The sequence below is a fragment of the Grus americana genome, chromosome 2 (genome assembly GCF_028858705.1).
Source record: "Grus americana isolate bGruAme1 chromosome 2, bGruAme1.mat, whole genome shotgun sequence".
NCBI classification, from domain to species: domain Eukaryota; kingdom Metazoa; phylum Chordata; class Aves; order Gruiformes; family Gruidae; genus Grus; species Grus americana.
In genome coordinates this window covers 36,257,048-36,279,276 of record NC_072853.1, presented here as the reverse complement: position 1 = coordinate 36,279,276, position 22,229 = coordinate 36,257,048, and the positions used below count along the sequence as shown (strand labels likewise).

Sequence of the window (22,229 nt, the reverse complement as noted above, 5' to 3'; positions counted from 1 at the left end):
TTCTCATGTTGCAGCAGGTACTTAAAGAGTGAGAACCCTTTTTTTTTCCAAGGAATTTTGATGTCCAGCTCCCTTTGAAGCCTCCCTTCCTATGTATCTTTGAAAATCTGATCTTCAGTTTGTTATCCATTTTCCCTTCCCGCTTGATATGAAAATGCCTTCTCTTCCTCCTTCTGAGCACTCAAAAATGAGGGCAGAGGCAGTTCCATACTCCTAACATGAATGAAGTGTAGTTGCTTGGAAAACCACGTCTCTTTCTCCCAATTTTCATCTATTCTTTTCCAGTTGCATAAAACATTACCATGATGGGCCACAGGCTTCTGTTTCTCAGTCATCAGAACTGATTCACATTCTTCAGATAAAAGTAAAGATGACTGTAGGCAGAAACTGGATGCAGTTGTCCGCTATGGAAAACAGCTTTGCTACTCCTTTCAAATTTATTGATTACTTGCAGCCTTTCCCCTCTAAAGGGTATCTACCAAAGTGAGCACTGTTGTTGGAAAACCACTAGCTGTCTGATAAGCTTAACGAATGGCAATTTTATGAGCTTCTGTTGTTATTGTTTCTTTAACTCCTTCAGCATCAACCCACCACAGCAATTCGCTGACAAAGGAAGATTAGAGATAAGGCACAACTACGAACATTTTGAACCCTACTTCAATTCTCTCTCTTCTTTTTTTTTTTTAAACAGATTTTCTCAGGCAAGTCATATAGGGCCAAATTTTTAATGGTGTCCAGTGTCTGCTGCTCCCTACAACAGGGTATTTTGTGGAAAAACACTTAGAGAGATCATGGAAAACTCAAATACTGCAGTATTTATATCATCAACACCATCTTGGCATGCCAGGACTGATTTTTCTGAGTGTCTTTAGCCAGACATTTTAGTGTTACTCCTCTGCCTTTGATCCTGGGAAATTTCTGACGAGTCAGACTCTATAATTTCCTTGTTACTTCCCCACCACTGGTTTGAAGACTATGCTGCCTGGCCTGGAGAAGAGGAAGAAAAAAACCAAACACCCGCAAAGTAATCACTTCTTATTAGCTATGATTTTTTTTTAATCAAGATGTTAAGGAAATGCTACTTTTCCCCTCACCACACATACAACCAGAGTTATGAAGACTGTCTCATGACCTGCAATAAACTTAAAAGGATAGCATAAGTTCTACAGAAATCACTATGCTCTAAGAGAATCATGTAGAAGAACTGCTATCTCAGACAAGAAGTAGTAAATCTGACTTGTCAAAAATATTTAGATAGAAGGAAATAAATAGCAGTCATCCGACACCCTCCCCCCCAAAATTTCTTCAGCTGCAGTCCTTGGCCAACACTACCTGGTCAGTTCTACACTATGGTAAGTTTGCTCTACCAAAGTGAAATTAAGCACACAAAGAGTTATTATATCAAAGCTGCATGCAGAGATTAAACTCAGGCTCAATCACACAACTAAATCCCCATTCAATGCTTTGAAAACTCACCACTAAGTGTGAAGCTAAAAATATTAGCTAATAACAGTGAGCTATCTTCCAACCACATCCTCTTGTAGAACAACATCAATAAGAGACAAGTCTGAAAATGTGCCTTAGAGGAAGTAATGAACAGATTTGTTTGAAACAGGGCCATTTCACTTTGGGACAGGGGTGGGGAGTTTTCTGCCTTTTTGTTTTTAACTAACTCCTCCTCATCTAGTGAACATATCCTGCACTTCAGGGTATGGAAACTTGCCTAAATCACACCCATAGTCAAATCAAATTTAACATATCTTTACAAGATATTTATGACATGCAAATACCTGGAGGGTCTGTTTCTCGTTCACATGAAGGTCCCTTACACCAGAAAAGGAGGGCTTTTTCATGTTAGTGAGAATAAGTGCATAGTAGATTAGAAGTTGGTTTCACATATTATATTTAACATGTGAAGGTTCAGCAACGCACACCTCCACTTCACATGCAACACGCAAGCAAAACACGGCAACATTTTAAGAAAAAGGTGTTTGGCAAGCCCTTACGACTGCATCCTTACAATCTGCCGCTTGTGTCTCAGCAGGATTCTGCTTAAAGAATCTCAGAAAAAATAATTTTACTTCACCCTTCATTAAAAAAAAATAAGAAACCCTTGCTTCATTCACTCCATTTTTTCTTAAGCCTGTTTAGCAGCTTAACGAACCCAAACCAAACATTTCCTCAAGATAAAACAGATTAACAGCAAAAATTCCACCTTCAGATTCTTAAGCATCTGCTTTGCTCACGAATTTTGTCTCCTGGCACACATCTAATTCAGAAATAAATTATTCGATTATGTTTCTTTCAAAAACTTTTCCTTATTTGTCACTTAAGAGCAATCAGAGACAGGAATTTTCAATTTAGAAAGTTTAGACCAGAATCGCCAAGCACAAGCTATTTCTCAGGACGCTTTCTGGACAACATCTGAAAACGCATGCTGAGCGCCCACGCCTGCTGCGCCCACCGCAGCCACCCAAACCTGCGGGGGTCTGTGTGCTAGGGCTTAGCAACCAGTCTGCAGTGCTGAGGAGGGTCATGTCACCTGAGGGAAAATTGCAAAGAAAAGAAAACTGTTTGGCTTTGTTTCAGAAGGTAAACGTGTATTGCAACTTAGAGCCTTCCGGGTAGAATTCACCCAAAATGAATAAGCCTGAACTGCAAAATTCTAATGTCAAATAACTAAGTTACTGTGGTTTAATTTACTTTCTTCAATAAACTCTGATACCTACCTAGAAGTTGGGACATTATTTCGAAAATCATTTGCTACCTGAGGTCAGTCCATGAATAGATACAATATATAGCTAATTTCCTGACAAAGTAATATTAAGCACCCCATTTTCTAGAGTGTATGCCTGCACACAACAATTACTTAGAACAGAAGTCGAGCCAGATGGTGAGTGTCTGTCAGTCTTTCAAGGAACATTCCCTATTTTTGTGCTACTAAAGAACCTTCACGTTACACAGAAGTTACAAAAGCTGGTGAAGTTTACAGCAAAGGCTTTTGTAAGCAAGAGGAATTTTAATTTGAAAGAGTCGAGCAATTTTATCCTGTACCAAAACTGGTATATACCTGTTAATAGGACATAAAAATATATTAATATACTTGGGTATTAAAAAGGAAGAAGACTCATCTGTGGACATGAAATATTTTTCTGCTTAAACTACATTAACACATTAAGCACTTTATTCTTTAAAAAGTTACTTTTTTTTCTTTTTCAAATGGCTTAAAATTTGATTGCAGCAATACTTTTACAGCGATAGCAAAAAGTAAATTATACACAACTCTGGCACAATCGCCTGTTAATCTGATAACCCATAAACCCTCCCCACTACAGAGGGCTCCAATTAGAATGAATAACAGAAATGTTTGGGGAATTGAGGGGGGGCGACATCTGTTTGATTGACATATGCCTTTCCTTGAAGAATGCAATGCATGTCCATAATCCTAAACAGTCTGACAGCACTAATATGACCCAGTTCTTAGGAAAAAAAAGGCGTATCTTTGCTACAACAGTTGTCTAACCATACTTCTATATTGAAAAGTATATTTGAAGCTGTGCGATTCTCTTTTCTAGTAATGCATTAAAATCTCTATTCACATAACTAGCCAAATGTCACGTACCATCTTTCCTACTGTTGCCATGTAAATGTTACAGGAAAGAGTATTTTTCGCTGCTTATTATAGAAACTGTTCTGTGTTTCATTATATGTATTATTATATGTGTATATATATGTATTATATTACCGGCAAAGCTGTTAGGTTGTTCTGCTGTTAGTATTCTACTGAGAACAAACATAACTTATCAACTGCCTGACCGCTTCTTGAAAAATAGGTATCAGCTTACCCCATTGAATTACTACACCTGTTTGAATTTTGGCCACTCCATCAGAGCAGCAAGCTACCCCGAGGAAATTTCAACACTCAGTTTTATTAGCCTACTTGACAAAATTTTCATAGCCTTAGGAGCTTGCAAAAAGTGACAACATAAAGAAATACCGAAATAGTGAGAAAGACTGAAACATTACATTTTGTAGTACAATAATTGTAAACACCTCCTATTTTTTCTCATCACTAAACTACCCTTTTGGGGCTTGGGGGATTTTTTTTTTTTTTCCTAAGCTCTGCACATACTACCTGCTCAGTCCATTCAAACTCCACAAAAGGAACATAAACCTGGAATAAAAGCTATTGCTGAAACTTGGTAATAGTAGCTACTGATAAACATTGAACATCGGCTCTATACGCCGTATTACATAAACACATAACACCTAAAATAGTAAATCATTTTTTCTATATGGCTTACTGATTGCTAGAACGCCAATGCAACAAGGAGAAAAAACAAACTACGAAACACTAAAAAAATAGTGGCTCACCTTCTGTGCCATTGGGTGTCATGGAATTATTATTTATATGGGAGTTATCAAGTTTTGGACCACTGGGGGATTCACTACTACCACTTAGTCGGCTATGTGGGCTGGCTAGATCCTGCATTTCCATAGACCTGAAAACAAGATGCAACTTGTTTTAGTGACATATTCAACATGGATTACAGAGGAATTACCTAAACGGGACGCAGCCCACTATTAATCAACATCCTGAAAATTCTTAGCAAAAAATGAGCAGCTTCTCCCAACCTGGTATTTTCTAGTGTTAAACTCATTTTCTAGCCCCCTCCTCCCCGCCCCATGACTGACCAGCTACTGTAATTATTTTTGCAGCTTCTAACAGAATAAAATTTAGATACCAAGTACTGTAAACACTCGTGTCACCTTGTATTTTTAAGATACGTACAAAGACGGATTCACCAATGTACGAAGACATATATTCTCTTAACAACAAATTAACACTCTGCTTTTTCAAGATTTACCACTCAGTGGCAATATAATGGGCCTCCAAACCAAATAAAACACTTGAAGCAATTGTGGAAACCTATCATCTACTGACAGGGAATGAGATATTCCTGATGTATGTGTTTACTCTGGCAAACTACTTAATTGTTCCTCTGTTTCCGTTGAAACAAATGCAGCATTAAAACATTATTATGTCTGCTCACTTGTTTGCTTTGTGGATTACATAAAGCGTGCCCAACTGAAAAGGGATATGACCAACATACAGTGAATCCGTATAGGCGTTAGTATGCCTTAGCGCTCTGCTGTATCTCAGCAGGTGACGCTTAGTCAAAATAAGAAGAGAGCAATTCCGATTCAAAGCAAAAATTAAATGTTTATACAGCACGCAAGCAGCTGAATATTTCCAATTTGTGTTTTTAATAGCCTTATATAAAAAGGCAAACAGCCACCACCACGACATATCCCTTGGTTGATGCTGGGGAAGCTTACGATTGAAATGCCCCATCCTTCCGTTTCTTTATACCTAAAACTTTTGATAATGTTATTTGACGTACTCAGTCTAAGTAATTGCTCCCAGTAGAAATGTCACAGGTTACTGCACCTCCAAGACATTTGAACCAGTAATTTTTTCAGTTTAAAAGAAATGCTTAGGCTCTTTTAAAGACTATTAAAATTAAATATAAAATTCCTCCCACAGTAATGGTATAAATATCCTTAAGCCTAAGTGTCATTTCAGCTATGAAGTTTTCACATTTTAACTGAGAGTTTATCACAAAATCCTTCACTTTATGTTTCATTAGCTAAACCACTCTACACATAAAAAAGGACGATATCGCAATGAGTTTGAAAAGCCAGTACCTACTATAAAGTCAAACAATTTAGTGAAAAAGTGTACGTGCTCGTGGTTTACAGACTTGGTTGCACACACGTAAAAGCGACACTGTAGCACTTACTCATCTGCTTAATGCAGAAAAGAAGAATAAATATTTTCTTAACACCTGAAGTTAAAAAAAAAAGAGTAAAAGGCTTGCAGAAAAATAGCAATATTCAAACAAATCCTTACCTGCAGCTTGAGGAAACAGCAACATCTGAACTGGTTTGGGACTTCTGCACCTGCAAACCAGGGAAACAAACAGAAGCCTCTGTTACTCCGCTTTACTACGAGGCCTTAATTTAAAGAAAGGATATCACCACAGATGACAATTCTGTCCTTTAAACCCAAAAGGAGAGGAGGAGGGTGCGGTGCCCGTGAAAGGCATATTGTCTTTAAATTGAAGGCTCAACTGTTGTTTCCTCGGCAGGTCTCTCTCCCTCCTCCCCGCGCCGGGGGACGGCGGCCAAGTGACGGGATAGTGATTCATCAGGGGTTCGTGACAGCTGCAGAGGGGCTCACTCCTCCCACGGCACAGCACAGCACCCCCGCAAAGGTAACCCTGCCACACCGCCTCGCCAAGGGCAGCGGGAGCCGCGGCAGCCGCTCCAGCCCCGAGCCCCCCAGCATCCTCCACCCCTCTCGCCTCTTGTTATCGCCGACCAGGTTCTCTCTCCCTCCCATCCCCTTAACTCTTGACAGCTCCCTGCCCTCATCACGTTGGCTTTCCTCTTCGCCATCCTTCCTCCACGCCTGGGCAGCGGGGAACCCGCAAGTCAGCTCACCCCAAAGGCAAGGGGTGAAGCAAGATGGAGAGGCTGACACTAATTTTTTTTTTTTTTTGGGGGGGGGGACACAACAAGGGGCAGATCTACATAGGGTAAAGATCTTCAATATATGACCAACATTATTACACAATTATCTCCAAAACGAGCCCATCTTCAGCCAGGGTGAATTAAAATAAAAATCCCACATGTTATTGCACAAGGTCTTAGCTGTAAAAATTCCAGTCACTAATGAGATTTCTGATAAAATGACTTAAAAGAACACTTCTGGCTAGATAAATAGGAGGAAGCCGTAGCATTTACCTCTGAGGTCACTCATCAAGAAAAAGAATCTGGTTCCACTGAGAAGCCCAGCAATAATTTTCCAGTTTAATAAAAGAACTCCTTTTATAACTCAGGTGAGTAATAGATTTTCATATCCTATTAGAAAAACATTGTTGCTTTGCTAACAGACTTCCCTGTAGCCAGTAACGATTGTCAGCAGGTGATAAAATTCAGGTGAAGCTACACTGCTAGACACCGTCAGCTTAAAAGCACACAAAAGCTTCTCCGGGCAAGGTGTATATATATATATATATATATGTATATCCTCTTAATGTCTGCATTGAGAATCCTTCATGTGCGTTTCCATTCAACCTGAACCGACATCTCTTAAATGATCACAGAGCAAAGACAAGAGAGATGAGGCATTTTAAGTGCCATAAAAATCATCCAAGCAAATCCTACTTACGTGTCTGTAGGGTTGTGGGGTTTTTTGTTATTTTTAATCACAGACAGAATTACTACTAGCAAGAGTAAACAACTGCTAGGGACAGCCAGGCAACGCAGAACATTACAAATGATGTCAAGAAGCATGCAATAATGCATGCTGAAAAACATCAATCTTTTTATAACTGGGTACTTAAAGTACTGCATAATGTGCTTTTCAATACATTGTCACATGCCAAATCAAACTAGATGAGCAGATACATTCAAAACTGTGCATTTTGTCTTTTTTTTTTTTTTCAGTTCTTTACCCCAGAAACTGCAGCAGAGTGCCTTAGGATATGTTTCTGCTGTTACTTCTAAACACCTGGAAAAAATTATAGGTGAGAACTAAGTTTGCTTACAGAGCTATCTTCACTCCCTCTTGCACAGGATCCTTTAAAACATATCTTTTATGAAAGAAAAAACTTCCTTTTTCAAATAGATGCTTTAATTAACTAGTATTTTCCAAAGTGCCCTACAGTCATACTTCACTAAACTCTAAAATAATTAATCTTCACTATTTTATTTACCCAAATTAAAAACAATTACAACTTCTGTACACTTACAAATATATACATATATGTGCATGTGTGTGTATAGTGAGAGAGATTTCATCTCAGGATTCATGGGAGAGGGGAAAAAAAAAAAATCCAGCTCATTCATTGTGAATTAAATATATACCTTATATGTCCTCTAACACTCTATGATTTGTGAAAGTTCATATCCACAATCTTCATTTTCATTAGACATACTTTAGATATATTCCTTTGTGTCTCAAGGATTATTTAAACCATGTGTTGCACGTTACCATATTTAAAAATGACTCTTTAATCAAAATAACTTTAAAACAACTAATCCTCACTTAGGCTGGTCAGCTGAATCCACAGAGTGGTCCAGGAAAAATAAATCTACTCTCAAGAATGCGAATGCAGACAACAATTAGACACAGATGTGAGTGAAATTAGTTACAGTTTACAAAATGCTACACTTCACATGCTTTCAGTTTTTTATGTGTAGTACAAAATTACAACGTAGTAAGGAACCACACTTATGACGACCAGTTCATAGAATAAAAACATTTCTGGGTGGCGTGTGCTTGCTCTCATACATTCTCCCATTTTGCCAACAGATTTCTGGATAATTGAAGTTCTGCAACATAACTCACATATCAAACAAAAAGTAAAAAAAAAAAAAAAAAGCAACAGCATTACCCAGCCAGCCAAAGGGGCACATTAAAAAAAAAAAAAAGAGAAAAGAGAAAAAAGGAGCTGTCACTCACCCTTTACACTCTGCTCTCTGCTTAAACTAAAAATGCCTTATATGCTAAATGACATACACATTCTCCTTAATACCTAAAAAATATTACTGTGTGTAATTTGATTGTTGTAAGCAACTTTGACATCTTTCTCTTTAATACGGACTGCAGATCTGGCGAGAAAAAAAGGGACAATGATAGCAAAGCTACTTAAAATTCATCCATTTAAGAATCTTAAATCAGTACCATCAAATTCTGATTAGTTAATGAGGTCTTTTAAGTTTGCCTTTTTTCTAATTAAATTTATAATTCTTCACAGATGTAGGTTTTGTTGATGTTCAATTTGTCTCTCTCATTTTGTTAAACCTCACATAGTACTCCACCAATCCATTGAATAGCCACATTAAATCTGTTAATACCATGCTCTTCAACCCCAGAAATTATTTCCAGAAGGCAAACTTGCTTTGAGAGATCATCAAACAAGACTTAAGGTACACATTTTATCACATTTTCCCTACCACAGAGCTCAGGATGCAGAGGAAAATTCATGACTTTTGCACTGTTTATTATACTTTGCTAAATTACAAATCAAAAGCATCTGACAGAAGATCATGTATGAAGCCAAAAAGTTAATAATGTTCTGTGAAAAGTAAACTGTAAATGGGAAGGGATTCTAAATTTCAGCAGCATAGAGCAAATAAAATGTAGGTACTTGTCTAAATTACAGGTTTTCCACAGTATTTTTGCTTGCTAGGAGCAATTTTTTTTTTAAATGGCCATAATTTAAAACATTTTTCCAGCTGAAAAGAAATTTTCTAAGTGAAAATAAGAAGTTAACCCAGAAAACTATAGCCAGCACATTCGCTTTTTCTTAAAACACAGTTCTACTTTAAAGAAGCAAATTTCAAACACAATGGCAGTTTTCAAATCAGAGTGTTCCTCCTTAGGGAAAAAAAAAACAACTGTCATTTTTAGCAGGGGGGAAAGGAGGGAGAGAAGAGGACTTTTCCCCAACAGCCCTCTTTGCCTCCTTAAAAGCGCTATACGATCAGTACCCACAGACCTAATGGCTTCAACAGCCAAAATGTTACAAAACTAAAATGCAAATTGGCTACAAAAAGGCACCTTGCTGGCAAGACATGAAACTTGGTAATACTTTCACTCTTCCAATAATCATATGGCTGGGCTCTAAGAGAGGAGGTAGAGCTTTTTCACTAGATACTCACATCAAAGACAAATCGCGCTTATTAAACCAGAAGCAGGTAATTACAGTCATTTCATTTTTAATTACTAGTTTAAATTCTTCTAAAAGTGCTATCCTGCATGCTCATTTCATATGCTCATGAATGAAACGTTTTGAAACCCCAACACTTTCTTCCCTTTAAGAAAGAAGTCCTACAATGTGACAATGCTCCTATTATGACCAGCCATTTAAGAATGTCTTTCTGCTTTCACAAGATTTTTTTGGCTCCCGAGAAGTATTTCATACTTATTGCGATTCAAACAAAATGATTACTCATTCTTTTTTCTCCGCTCTCCAAAGGCAAAGCTTGACTCAAGCCGTCTGCCACTGCGCAGAACTGCTGAGAGGGGACGGCTGCTCATTTCCAGACCCTACCAGGCCTTGGGAAAACTCCGACAGCAGTGAGGTGCTCGGCTAAATACTGCGTGTCACATAAAACGCTGCGTGCATACGTGTTTATATACCTAAAAGTGTATCATGTGCAGACACACACACACATAACTGTATTTACAGATAGATATACATGTTATTTATTTACTTTGCACATCAGCAGTCTGTGTTCTGGCAGATGCTTTGCAAACCATCTCAGTATGGGATGGAAAAGAAAAGATTATGCATGGTATCTAACGTTAAAAACTTCCAGTGATACACTACACAACGTTTCCACTTCTTTTCCCAAATTTCTCTCTGTGATCATTTCTACATTTAAACAAATTATATGAAATATACTAGCCTATTTTTTTTTTAAAGTTTTTATCTCTTCTGCTTGCCTCATTTTTAAATGTTTACTTTCCAAAAAAAAACCCCCACCGAAACCCAACCACCTTCTAAGAAACACTTTTAAACGCACCAACACCTTTACTTTTCCAGAATAAACCTTTCACCGCAAAGGACAGTCCTTTCCCTTGTCGGTGTTTGTCAGAAACACCAGGAGAAATACAGACTTGGGAAGGTTTTGTGGGTCTCCGTTGCTCAAAAGCAAGATGTAAATTTAATGAGACTTCAAAAGGTCTTTAACTCCCTCGTTCTAAGATCATCGTTCTAAAGAAGCCACCTAAAACGTCAATAAACGTCAAATATTTCAGTTGTGTAGGTGTTTATTCTGTCATCTTGAAAAGTTCTCCTGTGGGGATCTGTGTGTTTTCCTTGGTGTTCGGAAAATTTAAACATATTAAGCAAAAGGATTTCCTGCTTCAGAAAGCGCTGTCAAAATCTCTGTCAGGCATTCTTCCTTCCAATTTTTTTATTATTTTTCTCACGCTCTCATGTCTCTTTCAGAAAGATCTACGGGTTTCCTATATTACGTGCCTTCCCCCCCCCCCCCCCCCGTTGAACATCTCACCATCACGTTATTCCCGTCTGCCGAACCATTAGCACTCTAGGATATCAAACAGGAGATTCCCCAAAACCTGGCCGATCACAATAAATAGAACCGCCTAACATCTGCTTTGTGGGAAGCCTACAAACCCCAGCCTGAAACACGGCCAAAATTAACTACTGCACCTAGTGATTTATAATTGAGCGTCGCTCTTCTCCGGGACGGCACAAAGCACCCCTGCAACTCCGCGCACGGTTAATGCCCGCCGCTGCGCAGAACTCCGGGCTATTGCAATTAAGCTATTGCAATCGCCGCCTTTTTCTGGTCTTTTCCTCCCCCTTTCGCTTCTCCCGCTGCCCCGCGCTGCCCGCCTCGCCGCCGCCGACAGCCGCTGTCAGCGCCCGCGCCGCCCGCCTGGTACTCACGGTGCCGGGGCGCGCCGTCTCCGCGGCGCGCAACCTCCGCGCTCGCGGGTTCAGAGCGCGGCGGCGGCGGCGGCGGCGCCTCCCATGGCGCGGCGGGGCAGGCGCGCCCCGGGGCGGAGGGGCGCGGGCCGGGGCCGGGGCGGCGGCGGGCAGACAAAGCCGCGGCGGAGGCTGCCTCCAGCCCTGCCGTCTGTTTGCTCAGCCTTGTGGGTCTGCCCAGGCAGTGCCTGGGGGCACGCCGCCGCTCCCGCGCCCTCTCTCCTCCTCACTCCCCTTCTCCTTCTTTTTTTTTTTTTCCCCTCTTTTTTTTTTTTTCCCTTTGGGTTTTGTTTTTGTTTTTGTAATGCAAACCGCAGCTATTCTCTTGTCCTAACCTTATTGGTTTAAAAGTTACAACTGCAATGAGGCTTGCGCGGTCTGAAGTCAACCTTCCTGCCTGGGCGAAACGCAGCCGGGGGCTGCCGCACTCCGCCGGCGTCCGGCTGCGCGGAACCGGCGCGGTGGCTGCGCGCCCCTGGCCGGCGGCCGCCCGGCACCCCCCTCCGCGCCCAGCCCGCACCCCGGAGCCCCTTTTTTGCACCTTCTTCAGCCTCACCCCCGAACAAGTAATGAATCCCCTCGGGTCCCTCCTCATTTAAAAAGTTTAATTGTGTGTAGATGCGTCCCCTCTAGTAAGCCGGGTTTAAAGAAAAGCCGTACTAATAGAATAACTGGAATTAAACCAACATTATATCAATGAGAGAAGCTAAATAAGGATACTCACAGAGGCTCTTAAGCATACAACCAGCATGCACGTCCGGACATGCCGTTTTGATTGGATATGTAACAGATTTGTTCTCAAATATCTGAGATTCTTGCAACCTTGTAAAGAAAGGGTCTGCTAAAACTATTTAAGCCAGCCTTCTCCAATTTAAAGGTATTTATTAAATAAAGTATCTGGAACGTTTAAAATGGTTTAAACCATGCAGGTATGTGAAATATCTGTACTTCTAAAAACAATTGTAAATATAGCCAAATTTGTATTTTAAATTATTACTAGTCACCTACTGAAGTTTTAAAATTTAAAACAGTGTAAAGGCCCTTTCCATAGACCTTACAAGTGTTTCCAAAGAAGGGAGAGACAGTTGCACAGAGTGAAATTTGTGCATTAAGTAAGTCTTTAAAGCTTAGCTTGTACAAATCAATAAGTAATTAAATTATTTAATTAGTAAGCCATTAAACTGAAATGGGTTTATGATACATTTCTATCACAGCACTTTTAGTTGCTCATAATTTTTTAAAAAAACCCACTTTTAAAAATATACACATTATGTTAAAAAACATTATAACGTACACAATAACTAAATTTGACCAGGGTTCTCCAGAGCATTTCCATTTTGTAGGCACTATCTTTCAATTCATGTAACACTTATTTTTTTTTTTACACTTTTTCAGTACACGTAATCCAAATATGATGAGGAAAACAGCGTAACGATTCGCAGTACCAAAAAAAGAAGTCTTAATATTATGCCAGGTCTACAGTACTAAATAAAAAAAAAACCAAACCCTTTATACTGTATAAATAGATTCAAACAGAACTTTTTTTCTTTACAGAAATCTGTGGTTATTAACTGCTAATATATCCTTACCTTCAATTAACTAATCTGTGAATGAAAGCAATACTTCTAGAGGAGGAATGTCTTCTGGCTACTACATCCCAGTAAGCGAGACATTATTTTGTAGCAAGTACATTGGGAATACTTCAGGAAAGCAGATCGGTTTGCAAAGCTACGAGTCAACCTCGAGCTGAAAAGGCACCTAGGATTTCATTTTGTTTAGCGGAGAAAAGGGATCTCGGGACAGTCACACACCATATATGGGAACCCAGGTCAAAATAAGCAGCTTTCGATTGGGCCCGTCTGCGTAGCCAGCACAAACACAAGCCCTTCGCTTCTTTAGAGTCACAAACCAGATCTCGCGCCAAGAAAACTATTTATGATGTTCTATATTAAACTGTGAACGAAATACAAATTACTCATTATGGAGACATGCAGTTTTGTCAGGTAAAATTCACTGAAATCCTGAAATACAAGGCTATGCAATCATTCTGAACTATATGCGTTTTGGAACAGTCATGATCCTCCGGAAAATGCTTACCACTTAAGTCTTTACCAGTGATAAGATCATTTTTTAGAAAACCTTACCCAATCCTATATAGAGTTAAAGACACGTCTTGCTTCGCTCTCTCTAGGAGCTTCATCTACTACATGAAAAAGATCAGGCACGTACTTTTAGGAAGCAGACGCTCTTTTTTTTTCTGGAAAGAACCCTCAAAAATGATCATATTCTTGTTGTGAGGCACCATCTGACTCTGGAAAATGTAACTCAAAACCGTCTCTCAAAAATGGTGATATTTCAATGATACCATGGAAATAAAAAAATTATTTAAAAAAATATGACTGCAACTTCTAGGGATGCATGTGACTTTTTGGGTAAATCTACTTCATTCACTATTTGAAACAAACAAATAGCACAAATATATGAAAAAAATTTGCTGTTTTGAAAGTAAAGCTTACTGAAACAGCTTTACTGTTGGTTGGAGTTTGCAGTCCCTAATGGGAATTTTGTCTAAGTAATAACTTCAGGAGTGTGCCCAGTCTCTGTATTTAATTAAACTAAGACAGATCCCCCCACACATATACAGAGCTTGATGATGTGATGATAAACACGGGATAAATTACACAGGGGCTAAGATGATCAGGAAAAGGGTGCTGATGATGCATTGCAAGAAAAGAATCGGCTTTGAATTTTTAATCTCTTCTATAGTATGGCATGTAGGCAGTATGGGAACTAAAGCCATATAATTGATCTAGATGGGGGATATAAGATAAAGAACGGTCCTCTGTGTTTATACAGCCATTAAACAGTGCCTTAAAGTTCTTTATCTGATGTCTGAAGATTGGACTTCAGATTAGTGTATATCATTACCCCTTGGTATAGTCTAACCTATGAACTTATCCTACAGCTGATACCATGGACCAGATCCTCATTTGGTTTAAGTGAGTGCAGTTTTTTTATTTCAATAACTAATCTAATTATGCCAGCTGAGCACGTCACCTATTTGAAACCTATTTGAAAGAGGTTTGTTTACTTGGGTTTTTGGGTTTGTTCTTCCAGCTAACTGCATACCAAATCAGTGCAGGCTAGGTTGCTGATCACTGACACCCAACACCAATTTTAAACCACAATCACACTAACACTGGGTTTGGAACGGAGATTTCAGTGGGATTTGTATATGTTTACATCATGCTGAATTTGCCCTGATTCTGCATTCCTGCTGATGCAGTTGGCATCTCAAGAGTCATAAGAAGTAAAGGACCAGGCCTATTACGTAATATCAAATGCCTAACAAGCTATTGGGTATGTTTTTACAACTGTTTCTCCTGCAATATGGTTTTAACTCCATATGCAGCGTCACACACTTGTTTTAGCACAAGTAAAACAGATCCATCCTGAACACAGTATTTACTGGGCGCTTAGGTGCCACAATTACAGATGTGCTCATAATTAAGAAAAATTAGATATAACATGCATATGGAACAGTGCGATGCTTGCATGTTTGTCTCTAAGTAGGAAATGCCACTGAAATATTTAATATCAGAAACAGGCCCAGAAAGAGCACACTTCGCTAAAGCAAAAGATGCATCCCATCGCTCCCGAAAGCCGCCGCATGGCTCTTCCCGTAACAACTGCAGTGCAACGTCAGAACCCCTTGAAGCAGGCAATGTCCCTCCTATGTCTGCACACAAGTTTTATCTTACACATAGCAGCTGTTGCCTAGAGACGTCCCTGGCTGAGGCAGAAGTTTGCAGCATTTGACAGGAGCCCTTATTGTCTCATGCTACTCACGTGAGAAAAAGTAGAAAGCCCTTCATAAATACAAACCAAAAAAAGTGACAAATCAACCATTTTAAGTGTTCTGCACAAAACCTGTCAGTGTGCTTGAGAAGGACAATTTCATTATATTCTTTTGAGAGACACTGGATAAAATTAATAATGAATCAAGGTCTATGGGTAATGCATTATAAGGAAAGGTGCGTGCTGCTAACCATTGTCCTTAGTCAAAATGCGTATGAACTGCTGGCCCCAATGACATCTTTGCTAGTTTGCATGCAGCTGTACTTGTTTTAAGTCAGCAACTTCACTATGAAGTCCAGGATCATTTTGTGTAATTTAAAATAGGACATAGTAGACTTTATTAATCTTAAGTAGATACTGCTTTAGCTTTTTGAATAAATCCATGGTTTTACAGGATTCTGAAATAGTTCTTGACAACTATGACATAAACGAATGCAAAGATTTTCCATGGAAGAAGTGGTCAAGCTCTAGTTTGATAACAAATACCTTAGTGTTTCTCAATTTTTCACTTTCCAAAATTAAGATATACATGTTTTTTCAATAGACTTGTTGCATCTTAAAAGCATTATGTAATGGGGGGGGGGAAATATAGCATATATATATTTATAGACACAAACAGTGTAAACTATAAATACCCTCAGTACTCTAACTGCAAAATAAATAAGTAGTTTGGCAGGGGGAAGGGAAGGTTTCCTACATGAAGGTAAGTTTTAAATATATGTAATACTGTCATCTCTCTCTTCATACTTTGTAACACCCAGCTGAAAACTTCCTACATCACTTTTCTCTTCTAGAAATCTCATGAAGGTAATTCTATTTATTACTGCCACACAAAAATACTGCTAAGTTTTGGTGTCCCGATCATCTGAAGCAGATGCTGTTCCCAAAAGAGATGGCATCACTTATCCCTAAAGACTGAGACACCAGGTCTGTGACACGGAGCGCAGAGCTGCAAGATCTGCTCTTCATCTAAGAGTAATATTGTAGCTTTCCTAACTACAACAGCTTTCACTTAAGCAATGTCTTACATCTTAAATTGAACTACTGAAAAATTAGTTTACAGGGGGATTTTTATTACTGTCTGTGGTGCCTAAGAATCAGTGAGAGTGTCACTTTTTTGCACAAAAACCTCAGCTCGAAAACTGCATAAACATGTTAGGAACTGTTTATAAAAGTAGTCCCACCGAATGCCACATAATTGTCTTTGAACAAAGTTATATGGAGAATTAGCTGTTGTCAAGACAGGGGGTGAAATGAAAGGAGTAAATTGCAACATGTAAGCGTCCTTGAGAAAGAGCTAATTTTTCTAATTTACATTCAAGCTTTTACTCCAGCTCAGCATGGAAACATGACTGCCTAAAATTTAAAAATAATCATCCTTCACTGTGATGTGTGAATAATAATTTGCTTATAAAAATGAACAAGTCAAATCAAATGCAGCAGTGATGATAAGGGGCAGCTTGCAAGCGCTCTAACGGGCAATAAAAGCTATGCTCAGTGGTTCCTCAGAAGACCAAGTTGCACGAAAAACACAGTATGAATGAGAGATTACCAGTGAGCTGACAAAATAATCAAGTCCCCTTGTTCTGTAAAGGCTATAAAACACATCATTTCACACACATGGCATTTTTCTGTAGTTCGTCCTCCCACAACTATTTAAGCCTTCCTCATCTTTCATTTAGTGCTACTAGAAAAAAGTCGGAATTTACAAACTATTGCGATTTTTTTTTCCACAGCAGTAACTGAGATTTTTGCCAGTGATACAAATACAGCGCACTGTATAACATGAGTCAGCTCAGTAATGCTAGACTGTCTTTTCTCCAACTATTTTCCATTCACATGAACAAACCCAGTTTTGTCAGCACCTCCTATAAGGTGCAAAGGGAGATGGAAAGTTCCTCTTTGTTTTTCAGCTCTGAATTAAAGTCATACTCAGAATTCTTAATTCTGCAAGAAAAATATGTTTGCTCACCAACCACAGAAACAATAGATTTGTTGCAAATTCCATTTTATTATTATTTCCTAAATGCATTCCATTTTTTTTTCCTGAAGCATTATTCGTGTCACTGTTCAACAGTAGATGGAGCAGTGGATCATTACTGTATTTTAGTTATTTGTGTCAGTTATTGCATAGTTTTTTCAGCTGCTGATATATAAGACTGGACAAGCAAATAAAAAAATAGAGAGAGAAAAAATAATTGTTAATTAAAACATTTAGAATTGTGAAGAAAATCAAAAGAACAGCAATCCAAGCTCACTTTGACAAAATAAGACAAACCTGCATTTATGACTAATATAAGTGATTCATAAACACACATTCAAATCACAAACCTTGCGTTAGTTGAATACAGTAAACATGTACGTCCTTAACCTTGAAACATTCAGTCACACATATTTTTCTTACGACGATCAGGAGGGGTGAAGTATCTTCTAAAAGTGAAGTTCATAAATATTCCACATTTTGGGCCTTGTAATGAAAAGGAAAAAGTGGAAGTCTAAGTTAAAATAGTCATTACAAGGGCAGTTTATTTGACACTCGCATCAATTGCTTTTCCTGTAAACTGTTTTTAAGAAATTTACCACAATAAACTCCTTTGAACGTTACAGTAATTATACCACGACCATCATTTGTTCAGCAGGGGTTAGATCCTCACCTAACTGTAACCATGGACAATTAAGCATTTAGTTTAAGGTGATCACCCCAACCCTTATCTGCAGTGGAGACAGACAGATGTGTTTAAGGGGGACTCAGTTTTGAGGTTTCCCCTCCCCATAGACGCCCGTGATGGGCTTAAGCTAGCTCTCGGGTTTTGATGGCTACGGCTCCCCCAAGAATCCGGACTTTGTTGAACCCAACAGTATAATTCCCCTTAAAAATCAGTTGGGTCTCAATAGTAATTATATTCACAGAAATTTCAATTGCCGTGTGCTCTATTTTGAAACTTTGCATAATTACTCGGAGTCAGACTGCCAATATTTGTTGTTACAAATCAAGGCCAGAGGAAAACTTCTCAGATGGCTTCAAAGTCCCAGTTCTCATCTCCAAGCCAGGCTCCCTCCCCCGCTTCCTTCCAGCAGCATTAACAACTTCTCTGCAATCTCACAAATCGGAAAAAGAGTAACCTCTAAAGCTGTTTTAGACTGAAGGTCAGAATTCAAAGGATTGGTAACTTTATCCACAGAGCCCTGCAATCACATTGCTATTGGAAACACACCCAGAAGCACCAGCACTCGAGATGTTTTTATTAAGCAATGTCAATAGGTACAAAATTTGAAGGTTTGGGGGTTGGTTGGGGTTTGGGGTTTTTTTTCCATACTGTAAGGTTTATCAAGACTCATATTTGCAAGAGATCAAATTGCTTTCTGCCACTGAATTTTAGTTTAATGTTCTCTGAGGTAAGGAAACTGGGCTCTGTGTTACATGCTAATGAAAACAGCAGCTTTGGTTTGTTTATCTAAATACTTAAAGAGAGGCACCTCTTGTAGCCAAAATGTAAACAAAGCTTAAACTCTTTTTACTGCTCGGATACTTCCAGGCTACTAATACGGATTTTTTTTTAATTAAGTGCATTATACAGATTTTCTACATATAGTTCCTGCTTGACAATCCACCTTTCCAAAGAAATATTTAATTCCTAAACCAATTATTCATAATTACACCTATATTTTCAGCCCATGAACATAAGATGACAGATCCCTCTCAAACCTAGGCTCAAGGGAGAAAAAAATCACAGAGGGCAGTCAGTACTTTTGTCCCTGCAAACCTGTCATTAATTTAGAGGGAAATAGGTTAAAATAAGGATTTCGGGAGGGTTTCACAAGAATCAAGAACAAGCAAAAGTTTGATTTCAATACCTAAAAAACCAAATCATATATTTTGCCTCTCTGTTTTGTACCACATTTGCATACGCGAAAGACAAGCATTCATAGCCACCCGAGTGATTCACCTGATGAAGTTCTGAAAACGCGTCTTTAAGGCTGCCTTGCCTTTTATAATACACAGCAACCTGCACTAAATAAAGTTCCCAAACTAGACACAGACAGATGAAAACACACCTTGCGCTGGATGCCAGTGTATATGCTGAAAGCGCACGGCACGGGTACGGCACGCCGAGCAGAGGCAGAACACTTTTCACGCAGTGATACCGGAAGAATGCCATAACATAAGCAGAAGGGGACACAAAGATACACACAACAGCACCAAACTGCATGAAGAGCTCAAAATGCAGGTGGATGAGCAGAGATAAACAGTTTTTAACTCTTATAATTTGATTTTTTTAAAATTGCAATTTGGCAGCCATCGGTGTAAGGAATGTGTTGAGTGCAACTCAGAAATGTTTATTTCTCTTCGGTGCATCTGGTGCCACTTTCCTTATATTCATAAGCAGGGTACCTTTGTGTATCGAGGCTGATTTTTAATAGCTCTTCTGGAAAGCAGCAAATCCTAAATTAGAGACACGTAGGAAAATTTAGCAAATCTTGTAGCCTAAAAATGCACAAGCTTGAAACATACTCCACCAACATATTCCACCGCAGATGACTGCTTACTGAAATAATGTCAAAATTATACTGCTGGGGACTGAATGCTTCAAGCGATGCCTTATGGTGCCTGGGACACAAACAAGGGCTCCTTTGCCCTGGCTGAGGACACCAGCGGTGCTGCCGCCTGCTCCACCAAGCCCCAGTGGGCTGTGGCCGTACGGGAAAGCATCCCCGGGCCCCCGCAGCCACCGGTTCATTGCCTCCCCACCCCTCACTGCAAAGCAAAACAAGCATCCAGAATGATGGCTCCCCCTCCTAGAAAGGGTTCTGAATTCAGAAAGAGTCTCAGGAACTGCATGGTGCCTACAGTCGGGAAGGGGGAAATCCAAGGGATTGAGAGTGGCTGCCCTTCAGCTGGGTACAGCTCAGGCACCGTAAGACTCTCATTCCTCTGAGAGACCCAAAAAGGCTACCACAAGCCAGCAATGATACCCCTACAATGTACTTCTCTTCCCCCCTGTCTCCCCTCTCACAAAATCCTCATTATTTTCAGTTCTAATCTTTTTTTAAATAAGAAAACACTATTAATATTTTCACCTCCAAAATACTATAAAGTATTGTGTATGCATCTTAAAGCCTGAATTAAAATAGGATCAGCTTCACGTTGAGTTTCTTTTTATGGAATTGGCCTCAGACATATGTGGTATACCAACCACAGCAGGAGCTTTATATAAATCTTTCTCTATTAGTTGATGAATTCCAGGATTTGGCTCTTGTTTTTCTGGTCAGTAAGTAAATAATAGCAAATAGTTATATAGTATGCATCATAAAGTAACAACTGGTAGGTCAAATATTTTTTACGGTAATCTAATATAGGGTTGCCTAAAATTGTTTTTACCGTCTGATGAACGTGCAGGATGAAATACATTTCAGCAGGTCCTACATTATGATGTTCCTGTCAGCCAGTGTTGGGGTCTCCTTCAGCCCAGGTCACCATACTGCGGTCCGATCCAAAAGTGGACTGTGGTACCCATGGATAGTCCTTCTGACCTCAAAATGGCTGTGTACCTGTGTTGGAGTCAACCCTCACAGCCCAGGCTGCAGGATCCAGGTCTAGTTATCTCTTCAGGTTTGGATGCACCGAAGTCTGCCAAGTTTCTCAAAATTTGAATGGGTACCATAAAATGACTTGAAGCAAACGGCAATGAAAAAATAGCTGAAAGTTAATACGCAGTAAAAATGTTTCCTATTAATTTAGTAAGAGAAGTGGACTTTAGAGACCCTGAATAAGAGGTTTGAAGACTGCTGTTTACATTTGGTTTAGAAATTCATGACCATGAGTAAAAAAAGAATAAATCACAGTGATTTAAGAGATTGGTTTGAGAGACTGATTGGCTAAATCTTTACACTCACCTAAGCTTGCTTGTAACTTTGCAAGACATAAGTTTCTTTGTTTTAATAAAACTGCACTGCACAGTTTAAAGACACATGCCAAATTTCCAACTTTAGCTCTGTTTAAGCACATACGTGGCTTTTCTCTTGCTAGAAAGATCCACGTATAATAAATTCTCAAATAGCTGAGAACTAATAGCAATGAGAACAATTAGCAGTTAGAAAGCACTGATGCCGTTTAACAGTCAACAAACATGAAAGTACATGGGCAGGCATCAGTGGAAACACGATAACCTAATAAATAATAAAAATAGTGACATCCAGACTTTATATGACTTCCACGTATCAACATGCCATAAGCACATAGGTGTCATTTGCTCAAGGGAATGACTAGCTAATTTAATATCTCCTTTAGCATATGAAAATGTGTTTCTTTCCTCCCATCCTAGAAGAACTACTAATCCACAGCATCCTCCCCTGCCTAAAATCAAATGCAACAATGTCCAAATTAACATCTCTGCAGGGTGAATTCTACTGAAAGAAGAAGTAAATCCAACAAATTTTGTTCACTTGAATGGATCTTGGATTAGCTCCATGATTTGAAAATCCCAAAGAATTTATTCCTTACCCTGCTTGCTTTCTGAAATGTGCAAATGGATTCACAAAATAGAATTTAAAAAATAATTTTGAAACATCCTTTTATAAAAGCTTTTATTTCATCCTTTTATGAAAGAAGTATGCTTTGAAATGTTCAAACTGATGTTGAACCTTTCAAACTGATTTATAATACCTGAACTCTGGTGTTCCAGTCACAGATGGAATACTAAGTAAAGGTTAGCATCTTATTAATGACTGTTGGCTAACAGTTGCAATGAAAAATAAAATTTATGACAAGGTACTAATATTATGAATAATTATACTGGGTAATTATGAATTGAATCAACAAAACGAAGGGAATATTTT

At 39.0% G+C, this 22,229-nt stretch overlaps 1 protein-coding gene across 2 annotated transcripts in view; it reads right to left on the bottom strand.

Moving 5' to 3' along the window:
* The window catches only part of EYA1 (EYA transcriptional coactivator and phosphatase 1), a 146,006-nt gene that overhangs the window by 81,278 nt on the left and 42,499 nt on the right, over positions 1–22,229 (bottom strand). The window contains exons 1-3 of one of the 2 annotated variants that reach the window (XM_054815776.1): positions 11,496–11,686; positions 5,915–5,964; positions 4,375–4,502 (exon numbers count right to left, since the gene is read on the bottom strand). In XM_054815776.1, the coding sequence (XP_054671751.1) occupies positions 4,375–4,498 (124 nt within the window). In that variant the 5' untranslated portion in view covers positions 4,499–4,502; positions 5,915–5,964; positions 11,496–11,686. Of the gene's footprint in view, positions 1–4,374; positions 4,503–5,914; positions 5,965–11,495; positions 11,687–22,229 lie in introns of those variants that run through there. The other variant, XM_054815777.1, reaches the window with a different exon arrangement.